This window comes from Fringilla coelebs (assembly GCF_963513975.1).
Source record: "Fringilla coelebs genome assembly, chromosome: 13".
NCBI classification, from domain to species: Eukaryota; Metazoa; Chordata; class Aves; order Passeriformes; family Fringillidae; genus Fringilla; species Fringilla coelebs.
In genome coordinates this window covers 17,035,920-17,058,702 of record NC_140039.1, presented here as the reverse complement: position 1 = coordinate 17,058,702, position 22,783 = coordinate 17,035,920, and the positions used below count along the sequence as shown (strand labels likewise).

At 44.2% G+C, this 22,783-nt stretch overlaps 1 protein-coding gene across 4 annotated transcripts in view; it reads left to right on the top strand.

Annotated features, from left to right (window-relative positions):
- The window catches only part of SUCLG2 (succinate-CoA ligase GDP-forming subunit beta), a 110,859-nt gene that overhangs the window by 67,403 nt on the left and 20,673 nt on the right, over positions 1-22,783 (top strand). The window contains exon 10 of one of the 4 annotated variants that reach the window (XM_084214604.1): positions 18,432-18,930. The exons of 2 other annotated variants lie outside the window; for them this stretch is intronic. In XM_084214604.1, coding sequence (XP_084070730.1) covers positions 18,432-18,746 — 315 coding nt within the window. In that variant the 3' untranslated portion in view covers positions 18,747-18,930. Of the gene's footprint in view, positions 1-15,596; positions 15,719-18,431; positions 18,931-22,783 lie in introns of those variants that run through there. One more of the 4 variants, XM_084214608.1, reaches the window with a different exon arrangement.

Here is a 22,783-nt window from a genome sequence, read left to right as displayed (position 1 = left end):
GAAATTTGTACGATTATTTTGCCTTTAGACAATAGAGAAGGTCATGGTTCTTTTAAAGATACTGTAGGTTTTGAGTTTATAAGAGTAACTTAGGAATTTCCCCACATTTTTTATTAGCTCTGCATTGGTGAGAAAATACAGACTGATAGAACTATAGCAAGGATTCTTTTCTAATATGCCTTTGCAGTTTTGCAGAATTAATATGAAATGACTATTCATCTTTTAAAACACTTAAAATACTGAAAAGTCATTCTTTCATTTCACTGAGGCACTTTTACAGACTGATAGCATATTGACAATATTTATGAAAATGAGAGGACAATTATGCATTTAAAATGCATAATTGAATTGTCTTGATTTATAACCAAAAGTAAAATATTTTTCAAGAGCATGTGTAGTATTGAGTCCTAAGTAATTGATATGTAAATATAGTTGAACATGAATCTGTCATTATTTATGGGCACTGACAAGTTGAATGCTTTTTGGCATTTTATAGTAGGCCATAATGAATCCTAAAAACTGGATATGAAAATAAAATTCCCAAGCAAGAGGAAAACTTGCAGTGATTTTGTAATTGCTTCCTTTGTGGCAGGAATGTTTTCATAGATGGTAAATGCTGGCAAATTTGTGGAAGAACCACAACACAGACTGAGCTGTTGGGTTTGGATGGAACTTGAAGTGTTTGTGTGTTAATTATCCCCTCTGCAGTGTTGTCCCCTCTGAAAGAGGGAAAGAAGAGCAGGCATTTCCATTTCCTTGGAGCAGAAATGGCATCACCCTCCTGAGAGAGCTGCTCTGTGGGCAAGGCTTGTTGCCTTTCCCTGCTTGTTTGGAGGTGTGCTGGGTTAGTGACCAAAGTGAGAGGGGATTTTGTTCTTGGCTTTGGTTTTAGTGCTCAGGCTTGGAGAATGGGGTATTTTCTGAAATCTCCACTGGTGAGCAGGGAGGGCTGAGCCTGTGGTGGGAAGTGTTTGGGAAGGACATGGGAATGGGTATGGCACCTGTTTCCTGTAATGCCATAGCCTGGTGTCACCACCTCACTCCAAAGCAGGGCCTCAGCTGGAGGGTGATGGATCCTGGCAGTAAATCTCCATCCTGAGCATCCTCCCAGCACCTCTGACTGCCAAGGGCCTGATGGCACGTCCAGGGTGTGCAATAGAACCTGCATGGCTTGGGACTGCCCAGTAAAATGCATCAGAAAAGTCTTTAATCCTTCACTGGGATTTCCAAATCGATTAAATTTTGAAAATTTATATGACTCATTTCACAATTAGCGAGGATAAAAAGAGAAGATATTTTGGGAAAGTCAATTTGGTACTTCATCTTGGTGAGATGAGTAATTTATTATGAATCTACTTTTAGATTGTCCATCTAGCACACATCCAGGAGAATGAAAGACAAATAATCCGATAATACAGGCAGGAAATAGTATATTAAAAGAAAAGTTGTAGGTGTCCTTACTTAAACTCTCCTGTAGAGAAAATCGCATTTTAATTCTCATTATTTTTAAGTGGGTGTTATGGCAGTCTAGGAATGTGTTTGTTCTTTCAATCAAAATGAAGAAATTTAATCACCTTGCCTCCATCTGTTCCTGACAAACTGGCCCAGATGATGAAATGTGTATCTCAGGTAGGTGCTTTCAGCCATTTGTGCTGGGTTAGGCACACTCTTGTGATATGAAAAAAATAACAACTGGTTTTACTTATCATTGCAGAAACACCCTGGATGGATGGAGCACAGGTAGATAGGACTTCATATTTTTCTTATTGATAAGACTCAATTTGGGGAAAAAATGGTAAACTAGGACAAAATTAACAAGTGTTTTCTCATCATAAAATTATCTTTTAATGACAGAAGGGCCTGATATTGCTAAGATTTTTAGAGTAAAGATACTTTTTTTTTTTGAAGGGTATCATAGGGTGATGGTAAAGTTTTGGAAAAGACAAAAATTGTTTGAAATGCAGCTTAATTAAAGAGGACTAAAGCTATTTCTCTTGAATCTCTGTTTTGCTTCAGGTAGGATTGAATTATTTCACAGCTTCATATTCATGCTCAAATTCAGCAAGAATTCAAACCTGTTTCAAGTTTTAATATTTTATTATCTGTTATTCTGAGTGGGTTGATAAAGCTGAAATAAATGAGTCTATTCACTTTTAAAGCTTATCATGTGCTTAAGTAGTTGGCAAATCGAGTCCACATCTACCACAAATGAGTAGCTCTTGGTCTTTTTGCTCCAGGTTTGGTTTCATCTTCTAATAAAAAACTACCCTCTCACAGGAAGATAAGTTTAGTCCTGTTTCTCCTGCTGCATTTTTTGTACCTTTCACAATCAGCAGTTTCTAAAGTCAGGTGTTCTCTTTAGAGTGGTGTGAAGAGTGAACAGTTTATTTCTTTTGATGCTCCTACCTCTGACAGCAATCTGCAGACAGCAGAAGTTCTTCCATTTCCATCTTCCAGTGGCCAAATTTTCATGGTTTTAGTCTGGGGTGTGTGTAGGTGATGCCTTGTGAAGGCTGACCTGGAACAGAGGCTAGACAGAGTTAAAGAATAAAGTAGGGATTTCTTTTCCAGCAGAAAAATACCAAATATTTTAAAGATTTTTTTTTTCCCCAAGCAATTAGAGGAGCTGATTAGGAATAAGGTAGCCTTACTTGTTTCAAATAGCCATATAATTTCTTCTTTCTGGCTGGGATGGAGCAGGTATTGTACTGCTGCAGCTATTCCAAATGAATTTAGAGGATATTTGACTGCTTTTACAAAACCATTTTCACCTTGAATCTTCTGCTATGCCTGTCATATTCTTTTTCATTTGCATACATATTTTACTCATCAGATAAGTAGAGGGAAAAGAGAAGTTCCTTTTGAATTTTTACAGGCAGCTTGCTATGGTGAAGGTGAGTAAATCTGCAGATCTCTACCCCACTGCTGTTCTGACACAACTTGTGTGCACATTTCCACAGCCTGTTTTGTATGCAGTGCTGGCTGCTGCTGTACTCTAGAAACCATTTCTAATTATTTAAGGGTAAGCCTGAGTAACCAAAGAGCTGCAGAGCACCAGATGTTCATTCCCTGGGAACGTGGGGGAGAAGGAGCCTCCCTTGCTGCAAAAAATCTGCTCAGGGCAGAGGAGCTGGAGCTGTTGTGGCTCCCACCATCCTCTGCCATCCTCCCCCAGATAACTCTGAAGTGCAGGAAACAATCCTGCTATCAGTGCCAGAAAATTGGATTTCTGGGTGGCTGACAGGTGAGCTGACTGTGGAAGTCAGTATTCACTTCACCAGAAAAGGGAATGAAATCTGCACCTTCAGACAGGGTCCTGCTGAGAAGGTTGTTCAGCAAAAGTGTGCATAAAACTCTGTCCTGTGACAGTGATGCCAACCCTGTGATTAAAACAGGAACCTTTGTATCAACTGTGGATGGCACTTGTGAATGGTGCATTTGGAATTAATAGTGATAACGTGGGAAAAGAGGAAAAACATCTCATTAAGAAAATAGATTATATACATGCTGATGTGGTGCAAGTTTTAATCTAGACAAGATTAAAACTTGAAAACGCTGAGGATTTCTTTTTTCTTAACTAAATCTTGATTAAGTCAACCTCACAGAATACTGTTATGGGCCTGTAACAGGCAAAAAAAGAAGAATCAGTTATGGGGTAGAAATGAATGAATGTGCAGAGTCAATATTTTATAGGGGATGTTGAAAGTTGAATGCTGGATTCCCAACAAATCATTTGATTTAAAGGTTTGGGACTGCAATGCTCAACTTCTCATTGAAGAAATATACAGGAGCAAATTACTATTTGCTGAAAAGTCACAGAAACCTTATCAGAATTGTTTAGTTCCTGCTGCTCCTGGGAGGTTTTCCTCTTCAACCATTGATTGAGTATGTGCTCTCTGAATTGTGAAGGATTTGCCTTTAATCAAACCTTCCATGGGGCTCTGCACAGTTGTTCTGGGATTTTTGTGTGTTTTACTTTGAGGGAATCTCAAATACATTTTTGTTTTCACTTAATCATACAAACTGTGGAAGTAATTGAACTGAAAAGATAAAAACAATTAGAGCAAGGATGGTGTCTATATATCAGCAACATTCCTTTCACTCTCTTAGTAATGCTGAACATCTGTTGAACTTCCATAAGAAAAGCAGATGGGTTCAGCCTTGCCCCTGACCAGTGGAAGAGCTTCCACCTTACTGACCACTGCAGTGTGAGGCTTTTCATCAAAGAACTTCCTTCTGCCTCTTGGTCAGCTCTGTCATTCCCTTCTATCAAGAACTATTGGGATTTTTTTTTTAATTCCAAGAAAATAAAAAAGAATATTTTTGTGTGAATATGTTTTCATATTTAATGTCCTCAAAAAAAAAAAAAATTAATCTAGAGAGAAATTTTCTGCAGCTCACTCTTATTAGGGTGGCTGCCCTCTTCCACCCTTTTTTTGACGCCTGATTTGGTATTCCATTTATATTTCTGTCTTTCTGAGTTCAGTGTATTTTACCACACAGCACTCCAGAGTGCTCACCATAAAAAGCTGACCACCAAACTTCCATTATTCATAATTTACCATTTCAAACCAAAGGAGAAAATCTGGCAGAAGTTTGATTTCAGTAGAAACTATTATTGGCATTTTACTGGTATTGGTGCTGCAGTTCTGTATGGTGAGAGAGCTTCCCTTTGTGTGAGGTTGAACAACACCAACACAAGATTGTCCCAGCAAGCCAAGAACAACTTCACTATTGAATTCTCAGGTGCAGCATCCTGGCATATAAATCAATTCCAGTGCCAAATCCTTGGTCAAAATCTCAGCCCTGGTGTTGAATTTAATTACATGGTGGATAAAGAGCATGAAGCACTTTCGTGTTATGTAGAAAAATGTGGTCATGACTACTAAATAGCTTTTACTATTCCCTGAACTTGGTACAGGGAAAATTGTTTATCACTCACCAAGTCCTTCATTTTCTCACTTCTTACAGTCAGAAGTGCTGTAAGGCCCCAGAGTCACCCTCAGCAGAGGAAGATGATGTTTATCAGAAATCAGGGGAGCTTGGAATCAAGCTAAAAGTGCTTCAAAGGTGGGGCTCTTTTCCCTCTCTTAAGAGTAGAGATGGAAAACTTCAGTGAAAATGATTGTGCTGTCTCAGTTCCTTCTCTGTTTTTGATGAACTTTCATCAGCTGATTTGCTCCATAATAAAATGCCACAAATGAATTCTTGTAATATAAAAGAAAATACTGTTTTGGTCAGCTCTGCCTTCTCTGGAGGTGCATTTTATATGCTAATGTAATTTTTTGGTTACTTTGGGGAATTGTATTTGCAGAAAGTGGCGATTTGTTTTGGAAGTCAAATATTCCACTCCATTTTCACACTGGGGAGGAGGGGTTGGTTGGGTTGGGGTTTTTTTGTTGTTTTTTTTTTAAAGCATTTGTCAGGCCAGAACAGCTCTGGAGGCTTTAAGTAAAGTGCTGATTGCCCTGTCAATCAGGGTGCTGAGGAACTGGGAACTTCACAGATTGATGCTTGACAGAATAATTAGAAAACTGTCACTTGAAGTAACCACTCTGGTGTTCCCTAAAGAAATGTGCTGGTGCCAAATGTGTGCTGTCCAGATCTAGAGGTTAAATGTTCACTAAGACAAAACATAGCATGTCACCAGAGAAAATTACTTCCAACATGCTGGGGAAGTGATGCTCCTCTAGTCCCTAAACAGGGACTGCACAGTTTATTGAGCTTACCTGCTTTGATCTTGCTCATGTATTCAAGAGCTTTTTAGCCCTGAAGGAGGGGGTTTAACTTGGTAACCCATTGAGGCATTATCTAACATTTTAGATAGCAGAGGGTCTGGAAGGGTTGGAGGCAAAAGCACTTTAAAGCTGTAGCAGTGTTTTCCACTTCTAGAAAGGTTTTAAGGCAATTCTCTGAGTATTTTTGAGTACTTATCACTTAAAATAAATGGAGGCAGGTAATACCAAATTTTTTTCTTAATCCCTAGCTCTTAAGGAAACTTGGATTTTTTTTTTTCCTGATTTGGGTTAGGTTGGAGATTGTTCTGAGGAGCACAGGACAGGGGCTGTGACATTTGTGGGCTTTGGTTCTCACTTGTGTTAGAGCTGCAGGGTCTGTGTGGGGCTGGCATGTCAAGGCTTCCAGGAATCAGCTGTGGAATCTAAGGCTGGAAAGATCCAAGGAAGGTCTATCCCAGAAAGAGTTTGTGGTAGAAAGCTGTTCTTCAGAATGAACAAAGTAAAATTGTCTTTCGCAACACTTGCATAGCCATTGAGTTGAGGTTTGCCCAATTTTCAGCTTGAAGTTTATTTTGAAGTGTAAGGGGCTTTTTCAGTATAAGTATTTTACCTAAATTGTTTATGGATTCTCCAGGTAGTAAATACCAAGGATAATTCAAGATTTTAATTGAAAGCTGGCACTTTCCTATTGAGACGGAGTTTTATAGGAAGATTTGCTTTATTTTGTCACTCCAATGCTTAAGATCATACATGAGAGTGGTTTCCTGATTGCTGTTATCTGTAGGGCTGAATCTTGAATTGTGCAATTCCCCTGACAAGAAAAAGCTGCTTCAGTAAGTTAGAATGAGTGAGCTGTAGATGCTCAGGTTGCATTTCTCAACACTCACACTGGAGCTGCTGAGACTGTGTTTGCAATGGATCTGTCAATCAGAAGTGCAAGTGTCTTTTCCTTTGAACATTACAGATATTGAAGGTCAGTGCTTCTATGGATTTAACTGAGAATAATTTTGAAATTTCTATTTTCAAAGTTGGAGATGAAATTTCAAAACTGCCACAGAGAGAGAAAAAGTTTTATATCCACGATCAGTCAAGGGCTGACTCTCTCCTCAGTGAGATATTTCTATTATTTATAAATCCCCTGGTACTGGAGTGTTAGTTCTGGTTTGCATTAATCTACTCAAATCATATTAGATCCTTAATACCTATTTAGTTCTTTTCTGTGCAGTGTGAATTGAACTGTTTTGGTTTTTTTTCCTGGATAATGCACCTGTGCAGTTATGCACATGCACAGAGCCTGTGTGCACACTTGAAGCCAAGTGTCCAAGGCCAGCCTGGATGGGGCTTGGAGCCCCCTGGGATACTGGAAGGTGCCTCTGCCCATGGCAGGAGGGGGAATGAGATGAGTTTTAAGGTTCCTTCCAGCCCATTCTGTGATTCATGCTAACTCAACACAGTTCCTATGGTCACAGCAGCTCTGTAGCAGCACTTCTGGGAAAATCCTTCTAGGAAGGCAGGAGGAGCTGTCTCAGCTTTCAAGAAAAACTGGAGTAGTTTCATTCAGTGTAGAAAAACCATCAGGAATAGGTGAGACAGGGATGATCTGTGTTTTGAGAATTTAGAATCAAGGCAAAGCACTTGTTGAAGGCAGGATTCCTCTCTTGCATAATGTGGGATGCTAGGACAGAATCCTTCCTTTGGGAAGGATTTCAGATTGTGTCTGAAAAGTCCAAATTCTGCTGGAGTTGGAGATTTCTGTGTTGCAGTTCTTCCTCAGCTGCTGGCTGCCTGCAGAGTGAAGGGAGCAGGTTTCTGCTTCCATGGTTGGATGCAATGCAGTGATTGAGCACTGATTGTCCCCTGGGCTGTTGGGTACAATTGAGGAGTTGAGGTTGTTTTTTTACCCAACCACCCTTCAGATTCCAAAATGGTGCAATAACTAACCTTTCACTGACACAACTTTTCACCTGCTGCATCAGTGACAAAATTGTTTCCACAGAAACTGATTTCCTCCAAAGACCAACATCAAAAAGCCAAAATCACATAAATGGCAGGAAATAGAATGTGATGGTGCAGATGCTCTATCTTTATGATTATTGTCACTCATGGGGGGCAAATCCATGTAGGACATTCCTATCTCTGGCACCTGTTAGAGATGCTGTCACTTCAAGCTCACAGCAGTGAAACCTTTAGAGGCTCCCACACCATCTATTAATTTTTATTCCCTTTTTGCCCCTATCACACATACCAGTTTTCCATGCATGCTTCATACACATTTTTATCATAACAGTTTCAAGCAAACTTCCCTTATCTTGCTGATATTCTCCAGTCCAGAGTTTTTAAAGCTCTAGTTTACCTTTCCTATCCTGAGCTACAATAAAAGTGTTCTCTCTTATTTTCCTTTTTAATATTTTTTAAAGGATTTCTTAAATTTTGATTGCATTTCTGTAAATATGTGGAAAGGGAAAACTTTTATTTCCTGTCTTTTGAAATAATACTTGTGTAGATTTTGATAAATTGGACCTGGCATAAATGCCTTCATTTTGTTCCTCTGTCAAACTTCTGTGTCTGAATAAATCAAAGAAAACATCAAAAATAATGGAGGCAGGAGGTGAAAGGGTTATAGGGAAGTGGTAAAAAATTATACTCCCTGGGAGGAAGAACATGCTGAGCATTTTGAAGTGTATAAAAGGTGTAAACATGAAGGAGAGAGTATAATTATTTAATCTTAGTAGAACTGGAACTAATCATTTTTAAAAACAAAGAGAAGTGAAGATCATCCAAAAAAAAAGCCAAACAAATCCTATCAGCAGGAGCTATAGGGTGAGACTTTGATCCTGAAATTAGCTCGGTGTGTGCCCTTCCTGATGAGGCAAGGAGTCTGCTGAGTAGGTTTTCCCCTGACTCAATCTGCATTTCTGTTTGCAGAGTCCTGCCAAAAATCACTTCATATTTGAAAGAAAGTACAAGCCATCTCTCTGGAAAGCTTTAAAAGTAGGTAGGCTGAAAAAGGAAAGATATTTCATGGTCTGTCAAGTGAGTAACTGGAACTCCTTGCAGGTATTTTTTGGGGTTGAATCAGTGATCTGGTTGCATGCAGAGAAGATGGCAGGTGGTAAATGCTGTTTCCATAGGCTGTGGTGTAATTCCAGATGTGCATCTGGAAACAGGATCTGGCTTCAAATGTGTTCTCTCAGTATGCCCAAACTTGTGCAGGACTTACTTGTACAGTTCCTCCCTCTTCTTCTGAGTCTTCATCCTTCCCCATGTGGGAATCTTCATTCCTAACATCTTTCCATTCCTCATTTATGGATTGTCTTCCAGCCCCTGTGCCCTGGTTTGTGGTGGCCCTTCTGAACATGGAGCCAAATCCACCTCCCTGGTGGGAAGTGGCAAGCAAGTACATCTCTGTTCAACCCCTGGCTGGTGGAGGAAGCAGAGACTCTGAAAAGATTAGTAAGGAAATGGGAATGGTGTCATTTAGTGCCAATATCAGGGGTTCAATCCATTCACTTGAGTTGTGTCCCTTACAACTCAGAATATTCTGGGGAGATGTGTCTGGGTAAGGTTTTGTCAGGTTTGGGCAGTAGGTTTTTTTTTGTTGTTTATTCTTAAAATATTGTTAAAAACTCCCCAGCTGTCCTTGAAATTTATTCAATACCTAGGGGAAAGGTCAGTGTCAAAGCATCAGTGTCCAAGGCTGATCCCAAGACTGGGATCCCAGAGTGGCTTGGAGGAGATCAGAGCTTGTCAGTCTCTGGGACAGAACCATGACACAGACTTGCCCACGCTGTTTTCCTTTGATTTTTGTTGGATATTACCTTTTTTGAGTTAATATTTTCAAGCTAATCTCTTTGTTTGTAGCTTTTATAGCAGAAAGGAAGTGATACATTTCTGTCTATGCCTATTAATTTTCAATCCTTATTTCCTGGTCAACACACGCCACATTTCTGCCTTATCTTAAAAGCAAGGCTTTGCTGGTGCTGGAGTAAATATTCTAATTGAATCCCTCCAGTTGGCACTCTAATAGCTTGTCAATTTGCTCACATTTGACAGCCAGCCCTGCTGCCTTCACAACTAATGCTCGTTGAGTGCCAATATAAATGAGCATGATAATAGTCTGATATTATGTCTAGTCTTTTTCTGAATTTAGTGTCAACATTTTTCTGACTCTGTTGTGGTGTGGTGTTTTCCTCAAAGAAAATGATGGAGGAATAATGAAATCTTGCTGTGTTTGTCATATGACACTGAATCCTACAAAGAATTTTTCATTTTCTTGTGAACATCAGAGTTGTGAGCACTTTGTAAAACACATCTTATTAGCTAGAGTGCTACAACAAGAAAAGAATGTAAAACTTGATGTCCATCTAAAAGAATAAGAGAAAGGGAAAGAAAAGGGTGAAGAAAGGCTACCTTTTAGATGATTGATGGGCTGCCTAGATCAAATGTGTCTAAATTATACTTTTGTATAATTGACTCTGAATGGATATAGATTGTGTGATTGATGATATCACTATTTTAAAGAAAGACTTGATTTTCTTTGCCATTTTTGATGGCTTATTCTCTTGACAACCAGGAACAATAAAGCAAATAATTTGTCATGACATTTTAAAAGACAAATAAATGGTGTGGAGGAAAGGTGATGAGTTGTGATGGTTTAGAGGGTGCTGAGGCCCTGTCACAGGGTGCCCAGAGAAGCTGTGGCTGCCCCTGGATCCCTGGAAATGTCCAAGGCCAGGCTGGACAGGGCTTGGAGCAGCCTGGGATAGGGGAAGGTGTCCATGGCCATGGTTCACTAGGTGAGCTTTCAAGTCCCTCCAACCCAAAGCATTCTGTGATTCCTTGATTTTTCATGCTGTACCATTTTATTGTACAAAATTATGTGCAGGGGAATGCTGAGTTTAACAGGCTCTTGGGAGAGTTTTGTTGTGATTGCTTATGTTGAAATATGGAATAGAAACCTGATCTGAAATTGAGGTCTCTCCATCCTACAGTAGAACTCTTCCTTTCCTTATGCAGTTTAACCCAAACAGGTAAAGAATGAAAGAGAAAAGTTCTCTGGAGTTGGCAATACTCTCCCAAGTTACCCAACAGCCAGAGGCAGAGAAAAAGTGGGGCTTTTTTTTTGTGTTAGAAACCAGGCTGTGTGACCTGAGTTGTGCAATGCCACATCCTGCACTGTGTTCCCTGCTGGGATGAGCTGAGGGAGAACATCTGTTCATGGAGGTCTCAGAGACATGCTGGCTGAAGGAGGTTTGGTATCCATATTTTGACAGGAAAGGAGATGTTATTTATTAGTGCCCAAAACAAATAGATGCAAATAAACACAAATAAATGCTATCCTTTGGTAAAGTTGAGGAGAATCCCTGTAAAACAAAGTCACTTTCATCTCATCTGTCTGCCTTGTTGAAATAGAGGTCTGTGAAGAGAAAAAGGTTACTTTTGGAGATTTAATGCCCTGAAAATTTACAGGCTTGATGCTTAAGCAGTAATAAGTGAAGCATTAAGGCATTTCTTGTGGATTAATGACTGGCTGGGAGGAGTTGATGGTTTGAAGAATAGCTGAGGACCATTAACCTCCACTGGTCATTAATCTTCAAAGGCTGCCTTGAATACTGAGGTCATTATTGTATGGAAAATAAATATTTGAGGAGTGGGAGAGAGGAAGGATTATACAGACTTCTAAAATATATGGTTTAAATGGTTCAGCAGCTCTTCTTCTATCATATGTCATTGTAGGTGGACAGTCACTAATATTGTTAATCTACAAAACTGATAATAGTTTTGAATTCTCACTGCTGAGGTTGCTTTTAGTTTACTTACTAATTCAACTGTAAAATTCATAACATCAGGATAAATCCAGTTGTAGAAATGTGACTGGAGGATGTGCACAGCTGGGTGATCAGGGAACTGGCCATGTAATGGAACTTCTAACATTGTGTCACTGTTTAAAGGAGGTGTTGTGGCTTCCATTGAAACCCTTTGTTCTGCAGCCCCTTCCCCTGTTCAGGCACATGCCAGGTACATGCCTGTGTTTCCCTGCCAAAGGATGTACCTTTCCTTGATTTAAGTGCTCAGCAGTGTTATCCTCAGCAGTTCTTCACAGAATAACTTGGTATAGCATTTTATTTGCTGCAAGTCAGCTTTGCTGTGAGGATGAAAAGGGCTCAAAGTGGCCTGTGTGCCTCAAATACAAGTGAAAATCAAGCTGGCAGTCCTGCTGCTGTTCACAATTCCTTGCCTTCAGTGGCAGGGCAGAGAACAGTGACACCTGGAAGAGTGGATGCACATTTGCAGTCTAACCTGGAAGTGATTCTTTCCATCAACCTCCCAAATGTACTCTTATGTGCTCCTTGTCCCAAATTCTGCACATGAGGAGTGTTTGTGCTATTCAAGGGGAAATGTCAGATGAAAATCAGCTCACCTGTATCTTTGTTAGGGTTACAAAACTGAGCAAACTCATGAGCAAAACATTTGGGGCAGGGAATTCTTCCTCTCTTTGCTCATTCAGCATTACTTTCCAGATGTCACCCTGGGTTTTTGAGATTTCTAGAAAAGCCTTCTGATATTGACATTCTTGTAAAGAACTTTCCCACACACTTTCCTGTAAACAACTCATAATTTACATTCTTGTGAAAAACGGACACGGTTGACGGACTGTTGGTTAAACCAGTGTCTGTGGAGAGGTGGCACTGTCATCCTCCAATCCACTGTTACCTTTGTAAAACTATAAATTATGGAGTCAGAGAATAAACGCCCTTTTTTCCTTCTCACCTGGAGAACGGTGCGTGTGTGCGTTCTTTCGTGTCCTACAGCGACATCTGGTGACCGCCGAGTGTACTGCAGCCCGGGCTGGGATAAGATACTGTGGTGAGGTTGTGTCTTCCCTTTCGGTGTTAGCTTACTGTTTTTTGGGGTGATGGCGACCTCTGTGCCTTCTAAGGAAGACTTCCTCGTTTTAGATCTATGGAAGTCTCTCCTGGAATGGAAACAGATTTCTGTTTCCTGGGATAGTCTTGTGAGGTTGTTTTTATGGGCCCGGGAACAAGGGTTTTTTTCGGTCCCTACGAAGGCGTTTTCCAGGCAGGAGTGGTCTTTCCTGGGGGATCGCCTTATGGAGGCTCTCCTCGATGATTGTACCACCGATGTGGCGCCGCTTTTAATACAGTGGAAAATATGCCAAACTGTTTGGCTCGGTTCTGGTTCTTGTAGTCCTTGTAGACTGCAGGGGTCCCCCTCTGTCTCAGACGTGGATGACGAGGAGTTTGAGTTTTTGCCTGAGGTGGCCCCCCCCCCCCTCCCTGCCGCGGGACGGTGTCCTCGGGGGTGGTGGTTGCTCCCCCGGGGTGGACTGGGCTCCTGGCCAGCTGGTCTCGGGTTTGGGGGCTTCTGGGGAGTTGGCGGTCTGTCCTCGCCCCACCCCGCCCTGCGCGGGCGGCGGGGAGGGGGGCGGGACGCCCTCTCTCTATGCCTTCCCGGCTCTCGAGAGCCAAGACTCACCCCCGCCTGGATCGGGAACGGTGACGGCTCTATGCCCTAACTGCGGTGTCTCTGTGAGGTTTTCCCCGAGTGTGATGGGGACGGGCTCTCCCGCCCCCGGATCGGACCCTTCGGAGCAGGGGGAGGTTCCCCCCGTCTCTGAGCCGGCTGGGCATGCGCAGTCGGTGGAGATGGACGGGGGCGGAGTGCCGGAAGGCGCCTCGCCGGGCCCGGCCCAGATGGGCGGGCTGTTCCCCTCCCTCCCGGCCGGGGGCGGGGTGTCAGTCGGCGCTCCGCCCGGCTCGGCCCCGGTGGGCGGGCAGGCTCCCCCTCTCCCGGCGGGGGGCGGAGTGTCAGTCGCCGCTCCGCCCGGCTCGGCCCCTCTCCCAGCAGGGGGCGGGCGGCCCGCCCCTCTCCCAACAGGGGGCGGGACGCCGATCGGGGCTGTGCCCGGCCCCGCTCCGGGGAGCGGGCGGCCCGTCCCACTCCGCACGGTGGGGGCATTACCCACTGTGGACTCCGGTGGACCGAAATGGACGCTCATAGGCGGCCTGCCTGGTTCCCTTGTGCCACCCCCCGAGGGAAATGTCTCACAGGTTGCATCATTCTCGGCGCCCTGCCCCCCTCCCGTGCCAGGGGAGGGGGGCCCCGCGCGGGGTGCATCCTGGTCAGAGACAGAGGTGAGGGCTGTGCCGGCCCCCGTGTGCAGCGCAGCGACTCCTAGTGGGGCTGCGGCACAGCAGGGCGCTGGGGTGTTTACCTTTGGTGCAACTGCTGACACGGCTGGTGGGAGACCGGTGGGGGCCAGGAGCCGGGGTGTTTCCTCGTCGAACCTTTGGACCCTTCCTGAATGTCAGGTGACAGTTCGTCCAAGGCACCCCGAGCGTTTTTGGCGTGATACAAAAACAAAAGCCGATGAGATGACCGAACCTGCCTCTGCACGGCATTGGCAGGGTCACCCAGTGGACCCTTTTGGCTCTGCCGGTGCTGCAGGGGGTGCGGGGATGAGAGACGTTGACTTGGCTTTCGGCCGCTCGTCCTCTCTTGTCCCTGACCGGGACACAACAGGTGCAATGGCTTTGCCAGGGGCTCCCCAGGTTTTCCCTGTGCTCAGGGGTGTTGCTCAGAACACCTATGAGCCCATTTCATATAAGCTGGAAAAGGAGCTCCGGGAGGCAGTTGCTAAGCATGGCTTGGGATCTGCAGAAGTTATGCAGACTCTTCGCAGGATTGTTTCAGATGTGTTGACACCTCATGATCTTCGTTGTGTGGCACATTCTCTCTTTGACCCTGTGCAGTTTGGTGTTTTCGAGACCAAGTGGGGCCGGTTGGCGGCTCAAGCAGTGGCACAGAACGCAACGCTGAGCCCACAGGACCCCAGGCACAGAGTTGAAGCTGACATGCTGATGGGAACAGGACGGTATGACAATGTTCAAGGGCAAGTTGGATATGATCCCCTTGTGCTGGATCAGTGCCGCACACTGGGCATGGCGGCAATTGTTCAAACTATGGAAATGGCTGCTCCAAGGCAGCCGTTTTCGACCATTGTCCAGGGGGACGATGAGCCTTTCATGACGTTTGCGGCAAGGCTGACTGCATCCATAGAGAGGCAGTTGCCTGATCCTGTGGTAAGGACTGCTACGATTGCAAACCTTGTAAGGTACAATTGCAATGAGGCTTGTAAGAAGGTCATAGCAGCCATGCCTGGTGATCCTACCGTTTGGGAGATGGCGGAGGCCTGTGCTAGAGTCGTTCCTCCGAGTCGGAAGCTGGCTGCCGTGGCTGCTGCTGCGCAGCCGGTTTGGGCATCGCCACAAGGCAGGCAGCCACAGCAGGGGACTGCGCAGGCTGGGAAGAAGAAGGGGAAGAAAGCGCAGAAGGCCAAATTCCCCATGTTCTTGTGCGGTCGGTGTGGTAGGCCGAATCACATGTCCAACGTGTGTAAGGCGACGGTTCATGTTAACGGCCAGGCTTTACCGGGCTCGTTAAACCCCCAGCAAAGCGCGCAGAAGGGGGGGCGCGCTCAGACACAAGTTCCTCCCCAGACCCTCGAGCCGATGGAGGTCTCCTTTGCCGGCTTGCAGCCAGCACCCGCGGATCCGCAGGCGTGGATGTCTGCACCGCAGCAACAGTTGTCTTAGAGTCTTCTGAGATACACAAGGTTCCCCTGGATGCCTTTGGTCCTTTGGGTGGGGGCATGAGTGCTCTCCTTATGGGGAGGTCTAGTGCCACCCTTCAGGGCATCATTGTTCACCTGGGGCTCATTGATGCGGATTTTACAGGGCAGATTTGTGCCATGGTTTCCACACCCACCCCCCCTGTCACGATCCCGAAGGGGACACGGATTGCTCAACTTGTACCTTTTAAGTCCTCTGTTCGCAGGACGGCTGACCAGTCACGTGGAGCTGGTGGCTTTGGATCCACTGGGCCGCCTCAAGTTCACTGGACTGCTGTTCTGACCAAGGACCGTCCTGAGATGCTGTGTACCCTGTCTGTTCCTGGCGCAACACCGTCGGAAATCCACCTCCGCGGGCTTCTTGACAGCGGTGCTGATGTCACGGTTCTCTCCCTTGCTGCATGGCCCCCGGAGTGGCCTTTGGACCCGGTGGGGACATCTGTCGCGGGCCTGGGAGGGACGGCGCAATGTTATGTGAGCCAGCGGCCGGTACTTGTCGTGAACCCGGAGGGACAGACGGCCTGGGTTAGGCCTCATGTTACTTCTACTCCTGCCAACCTTTGGGGGAGGGATGTTCTGTCTGTCTGGGGGGTGCGCATCGGGACGGATTTTTGATGGGGGCCACTGCAGTGAAGGGCGCAGGGTGTCCCACGCCTCCTATACGGTGGCTGGTGGACAAACCTATTTGGGAAAAGCAGTGGCCCCTTCCTCGAGATAAACTGGACGCCCTTCGGAATCTGGTGCAGGAGCAGTTGGACCAGGGTCATCTGGAGCCTTCCACCAGTCCCTGGAACACTCCTGTCTTTTGTATAAAAAAGAAATCTGGTAAATGGAGGTTGTTACAAGATCTCCGAAAGGTCAATGCCGTGATGGAAAGCATGGGGACGTTGCAAACAGGCATGCCGTCACCTACCATGCTTCCCGCAGACTGGCCGGTCCTTATTGTCGACCTAAAGGACTGTTTCTTTTCAATTCCTTTGCATCCTAATGACAGGCCGAAATTTGCTTTTTCGGTGCCAGCAATTAATGAGGCTGAGCCCGCACAGAGATATCAATGGACGACATTGCCTCAGGGCATGCGGAACAGCCCGGCCATATGCCAGTGGTATGTGGCTCGTGCCTTGTCTGGAGTTCGCAAGCAGTTCCCTGATGCACGTCTGTATCATTATATGGACGACATTTTGGTGGCCGCGTCCACCCAGGGTGAGCTGCTGAGGATTCAGCCTCGGCTGCTCGATGCCTTGCATGCTCATGGACTGCAGGTAGCTCCAGAGAAGGTTCAACAACAACCACCTTGGAAGTACCTGGGGGTCAAGATTCTGGAACGAACGATCTGTCACCAGGAGGTACAATTTGTGCATTCCGTGAAGACGCTGAATGATGCTCAGAAACTAGTAGGCGTCATCACTTGGTTGCGACCGTACTTGGGACTGACCGATGCACAGCTGTCTCCTCTGTACGATTTGTTGAAGGGAGACTCTGATCTAAAGTCATCTCGCACATTGACCCCTGAGGCGCATAAGGCGTTGGAGGTGGTTCAGCAGGCTGTTTCGGCTTGCCAGGTCTATCGCATTGATCCCTCCGTTGATATCACTGTGTTTGTCACCACTCCAGATTCGTACCCCACAGGCATTATTGGCCAATGGAGTGACGAATGGTCTGATCCCTTGCACGTTCTGGAATGGGTTTTCCTGCCCCATCAGCCGCGGAAGACGGCAACTGCATTGTTTGAGCTGATTGCTCATTTGATACTCAAATGCCGGCAACGGTGTTTGCAATTGATGGGTGCGGATCCTGCAAAGATCATACTCCCGGTGTCACGGGAGGATTTTGACTGGAGCTTTGCAAACAGTGTGTCCCTGCAGAGTGCTCTGGAAAATTTTTCAGGGCAGATTTCTTATCATCTGCCCAGCCATAGGCTACTGCATATGGCAAAATGCACACAGATCTCTTTGCGGCCTAAACATAGCCAGGACCCCGTGCAAGGACCCACCGTCTTCACTGACGGTTCAGGAAGGACAGGAAAGGCCATCGTTACCTGGAGGGACGGATCTGAGTGGCAGGTGTTGGTAGGCCATGAGGAAGGGTCAGCCCAATTGGTTGAACTGAGGGCTGCTGTCATGGCATTTGAGAAATTTTCCCAGGAACCTTTCAACTTGGTCACGGATTCCGCCTATGTGGCAGATATTGCACAACGGCTGGGTCATTCGGTTTTGAAGGAGGTCAGTAATCCTGCCTTGTTTCATTTACTGAAGACCCTGTGGTGTGCCATTCAGGCTCGGGTTCATCCATTCTATGTTCTGCATGTGAGGAGTCACACCAATTTGCCAGGCTTTATAGTGGAAGGTAACACGAGGGCTGACAAGTTGGCTAACCCGGCGTGGGTAGCGCCTCAGCCTGACACACTCGCGCAGGCCAAGGCATCGCATGGGTTTTTCCACCAAAACGCACATACTCTGCAGAAGCAGTTTCACCTGACGCCGACGGAGGCTCGTGACATTGTTGAGTCATGTGATGACTGCCATGCACTTGCTCCGCCTTTGCCAGCAGGGGTAAACCCCAGAGGCCTTAGGGCCTTGGAGCTGTGGCAGACTGATGTCACCCAGATTGCCGAGTTTGGCCGGCTCAAGTATGTGCATGTCACGGTGGACACGTTCTCCTCTGCGATGTGGGCTTCAGCTCACACTGGGGAGAAGGCCCGTGATGTCCTTGCCCACTGGAGGCAGGCCTTTGCTGTTCTGGGCATACCTTCTGCTGTGAAAACCGACAATGGTCCTGCTTATGCATCACAAAAGGTGCGGCAGTTCCTGCAGTTGTGGGGGGTCTCGCATAGGTTTGGTATCCCACATTCTCCAACTGGTCAAGCTATTGTAGAACGCGCTCATGGTACTCTGAAGCAGGTTCTACAAAAACAAAAACGGGGAATGCAGGGTGAAACCCCGCACAGTCGGTTGGCAAAAGCTTTGTGCACAATCAATCATCTCACAGTGCCGCAGAACTCAAATAATCCTGTCATTTTGAATCACCATCTCTCGTTGCAGGCTGCGGACGAGGCACATCAGCCTCGGGCGAAGGTTCGGGTGCGGAATTTAGTCACCAAACAGTGGGAAGGTCCCTATGACCTGATCGCTTCGGGGCGCGGGTATGCTTGTGTATCCACAGATACTGGGGTACGCTGGGTACCTTCAAAATGTGTTCGCCCTGACCTACGACCGCAGAGACAGAATCCAGCCAATGAACAAGATGGAAACCGTGACCAACCTGAAAGGCAGCAAGCGGGTGAATCATTGAGTGATGACTCTGATGCAGATGATGAGAGCGGTCACTCCGATGATTCCTCCGCAAGCGAACACTGAGCATTGTTCATTTTTCTTTTCTTTTTTTCTTTTAAACAAAAAAGGGTGAGATGTCACCCTGGGTTTTTGAGATTTCTAGAAAAGCCTTCTGATATTGACATTCTTGTAAAGAACTTTCCCACACACTTTCCTGTAAACAACTCATAATTTACATTCTTGTGAAAAACGGACACGGTTGACGGACTGTTGGTTAAACCAGTGTCTGTGGAGAGGTGGCACTGTCATCCTCCAATCCACTGTTACCTTTGTAAAACTATAAATTATGGAGTCAGAGAATAAACGCCCTTTTTTCCTTCTCACCTGGAGAACGGTGCGTGTGTGCGTTCTTTCGTGTCCTACAGCGACATCCATATATTCTTAATTTTTTTTCCCTGCTCTTATCTTGTGTCCTACCATCAAAATGAGCTGTCAAGGCAACAGCTGATGGATATTCTGATGATAACTGCCCTGTTACTCTAAAGTTATAACAAATTCATGTCAGTAATATGTCAAAAATGTTGTACATGGAGGTTATACAACCCCAAATCTGTTATGTGCTCCTTGAGACAGTTTGGAAGATTAGAAAAGACCTTTAAGATCATCTAGTCTGACTTCCCACAAACATTTGACCAAAAATCCCTGCCTTGAGGTCAGAACTCTGTGTTTGAATTAACATATGTCTTTTTTAGAAGAAATTCTCAATCTTCATCATTAGTTAAGACAGATACCACTTATATTCCTGGAAGCTTTTCCATAGTTAACCTACTGTAGTATGTTGTTACCTTCTGAAGTATTAGCTGTCTCCTGTCACAAGTTATTCTGTGGTGTTCCACTTGGTGGTGTAATAGAATGAGTTTCTTAAGTGAGTTTTTGATATTCTGAGTAGCTCCTCTGACTCCATTTTCTTTCCAAAAATCTGAGAATGTGAGACTTAAATTGAATTCTAAGAGGAGAAAAGAGTGAGACAACCATTGCTTTGTAGCCCTCATATTTTGCACAACGAGGAGTATCTGGAAAGCAGAAACTTCTTGTAGATAGCAACAGCAAAATTAAGGCAAAGACTTCCTTAACAGCTGTGCACAGCATCGAATCTGAAAGTGTGACAAAGATGCTGAAAGTCCTTTTTCTGGTTCAGTTTGTAAAATCTGCCTTTTCCTACTAAAACATTTTAAATGGGGGACTTTACCTCAAGTGAAAGATGAATTAATCAATTTAAGCCTAAGGCAAGACAAGGTATATGTCAAGTTACAAGTTTTTGGTGAAAAGCTGTCTGCTGCTGGGGTTGATGTGTGCAAGTTGCATAGCAAGCTATGCAATGGAATTGAAAACTTAGGAATAAATACGTGTCTGGTGTTGAAAAGTGAATGAAACAGACTTGCACTGACACTTAGTGCTCCCAGGAAAGACTTTTTCTTGTAGGAATGAAAAATTAATGAGAAACAGGCGACAACTGCAGCATCACATTATACTGAAAACTGCTACCTGTAGTTTTTTCATAATTGGGAAACCAAAATAGCTATCCAGAAATCAATACAATGGCTTTTGTTTCTTTGAGGGTTTGTACACATTTAAGTCTTTACCATTTGGAGGTGTATGCAGTGTTGAACAGTGTCTGTGCATTTTTTTTTTGACTTTTTTTTTGAATGGACCAACAAGATTTTAGAAGAATGCTTACAAATGCTTGCCATAGATGGGAAGGCCTGAAAATAACTCAACTTCAGTGAGTGAAGTAAAACCCAAACCTCCTGGTGACATCCACATTCTGCAGGCTAAACTATTGCATTACTCTGTGCTTTAAAATAGTTTTCCTGCCTACCAATAGCTTTAGCTAAATGTAGATCCTGACTGAGGATTTAACAATAAGTAAATCTTGTTTGTTTGGCTGTAAAATGTTTGAAGAATTCCAGTTGGTTCCTCACATGAAGCATTATTAACTGTGAGCATTCACAGCTCTGCCATTACATGTGAAGTTCATTTGTCAAATAAAAAATGTGGGGTATGAAGTAGGGTTGTAATTCCTCACTGTTGGGTGGGGTGGAAGGCTTTGGGCAGACACAAGAAGGACTTGCTGGGTTTTGATTTCAAAGCCTGAAGAGTGGACAATTATTTCAGAAGTAGCTTTGTAACTTGTGTGTGAATTTTATACCAGAGGGGGAGCAGCAAGCTCTCAGTGTAGAACCACTTTGGCATTTTCTGCCAGTTCCAGTTCAGACTTCTGTGAAGTCATTTTCACAGCTGCAGCCATAAGAGAAAATCAGGGATATTGGATTTGCTGAAGTCCTGGTAATCAAAGCTTAGCAGGTAATAATAGAGGCTGGCTATGATGGTGATTAACTGAACCATAGTTGTTTTGCAGGAAGGGAGATTTTATGGAAACTTGAAGTCCAGGCCAGAAAATAACTGAGGTCATGACATTGCATCAGGGCTCTTTGTGAGTTAGTACAAAAAACAATGGCCAGTTTGAGGTGTAAGTATTTAGACCAAGAATCCAAACATCCTGGTGACAGTCCACTGTCATGTCCTTGGGCTTGCCTTGGCAATTTAGACATTCACTGGTACATATCTGCCAAAATGAAAACTGACCCTTTCCATTTTTCACTTTGCTTTCCAAATCCAGCCTGTCTTGTTCTTAATCTCTGGCAAAGCTCTTTCTTGCACACTGAGTTACTCCTTTGGCAACCTCTTGCAAAGGGACCTTTACAAATGCTTGTGCATTTCAGTCATAATGCATGAGGGGCCAAAATTTGCTGACACAGTTAATTCTTTAATTCTGAATTCCAAGGCCTCTTGATATATTGTTAATCAAATATTTGGGGTTTGTAGTCTGGTTGAAAAAAAGAAATATTGACTATAAAGTATGTGAGTATTTATGAGAGATGTACTGACTGTTTCAGCAAGGACCCATTACATTTTTCCCATGCTTCTCATTTCTGATTTACATCAATTTTGTCTGCAGCCATGTGTTGCCTGGAGTTGTGGCTGGTAATCATTGTGTTTCTGAGGTAGCTTTGATCATGTGCTCATAGAAGATTTTGTGAACAATCTATTTAATCCCATATTATCAGAATGGTCCCAAATGAAAGGAGCAATGCAGCAATCACTGTACCATTTACCTTGGCTTTAATTTGTTGATACTTTTTTTCTGTTTAAGTATAAATTTTTCTTTATGCAGTTTCAGTAGTGTTTCACTCTTACTTTTGTAACAAAACTGAGGAAAGCATTTTTCTTCGTTGATATGAACAGCAGCTTTCACTCTGTTTAAAGTGTTTCTAGTGAATTATATACAGTAGAGCAGATTTAAACACACACAAATTTTTTTTTGACTACTTCATGAAGGTCTTTGGAGGTTCAGAGATGCTTCTAATTTGGATCAAAATTGGAACTAGTCAGAAGTTTTAGGGCAAAGAGATTTTCTTGATACATTACTTTCGATACTTCTTAAATTTTTCATCCAGGCTGTGTTTAATTCTGAACAGAACCAGCATTCCAGGAAATGCCAAGGAACAGGCTGCTGGTTTTTCTGTTAGGTGTGATATAGGACTTTTTGGGTGTCTTGAAGCAAAGTCTTGAAACATTGCCCAGTTGTTTGTGGAAACAATTAAATTTGTAGGCTCAAGTCAAGGGACTAATTGAAAAGCGTTTGCCAGTTTGCAACTGGCAGAGGATTATAAATGAGTGTATCTGTCAGCTGCAGACACTGAAGACAAACAACAAAGTGAAACTTTGATAATGAATGTTTTATTATCTGTTGTTATTCAAGAAGCATTCTTGTTGACTTCATGGATTATAAAGCTAAATTGTTTCTCCACCTTTCCCACTTCTCTTCCCATCACACCAAGGCAATATTGTACATGAGTTACAGGTATCTAAACAAAATCATTGATTTTAAGTTACTGTATTAAATTTCTGGAGCAATCTCACTTTAAGTCTGTAAGAAATGTGGTGTTTTGTTAGTTCCAGGTTCACTATGATGAAAAAGATCTTTTAGGAGTAGGTGGCATCGTGCTGTTCTGGTCTAGGTCTTGGCACATCTTCCATGTCCTGCATTGTGTGTGTTG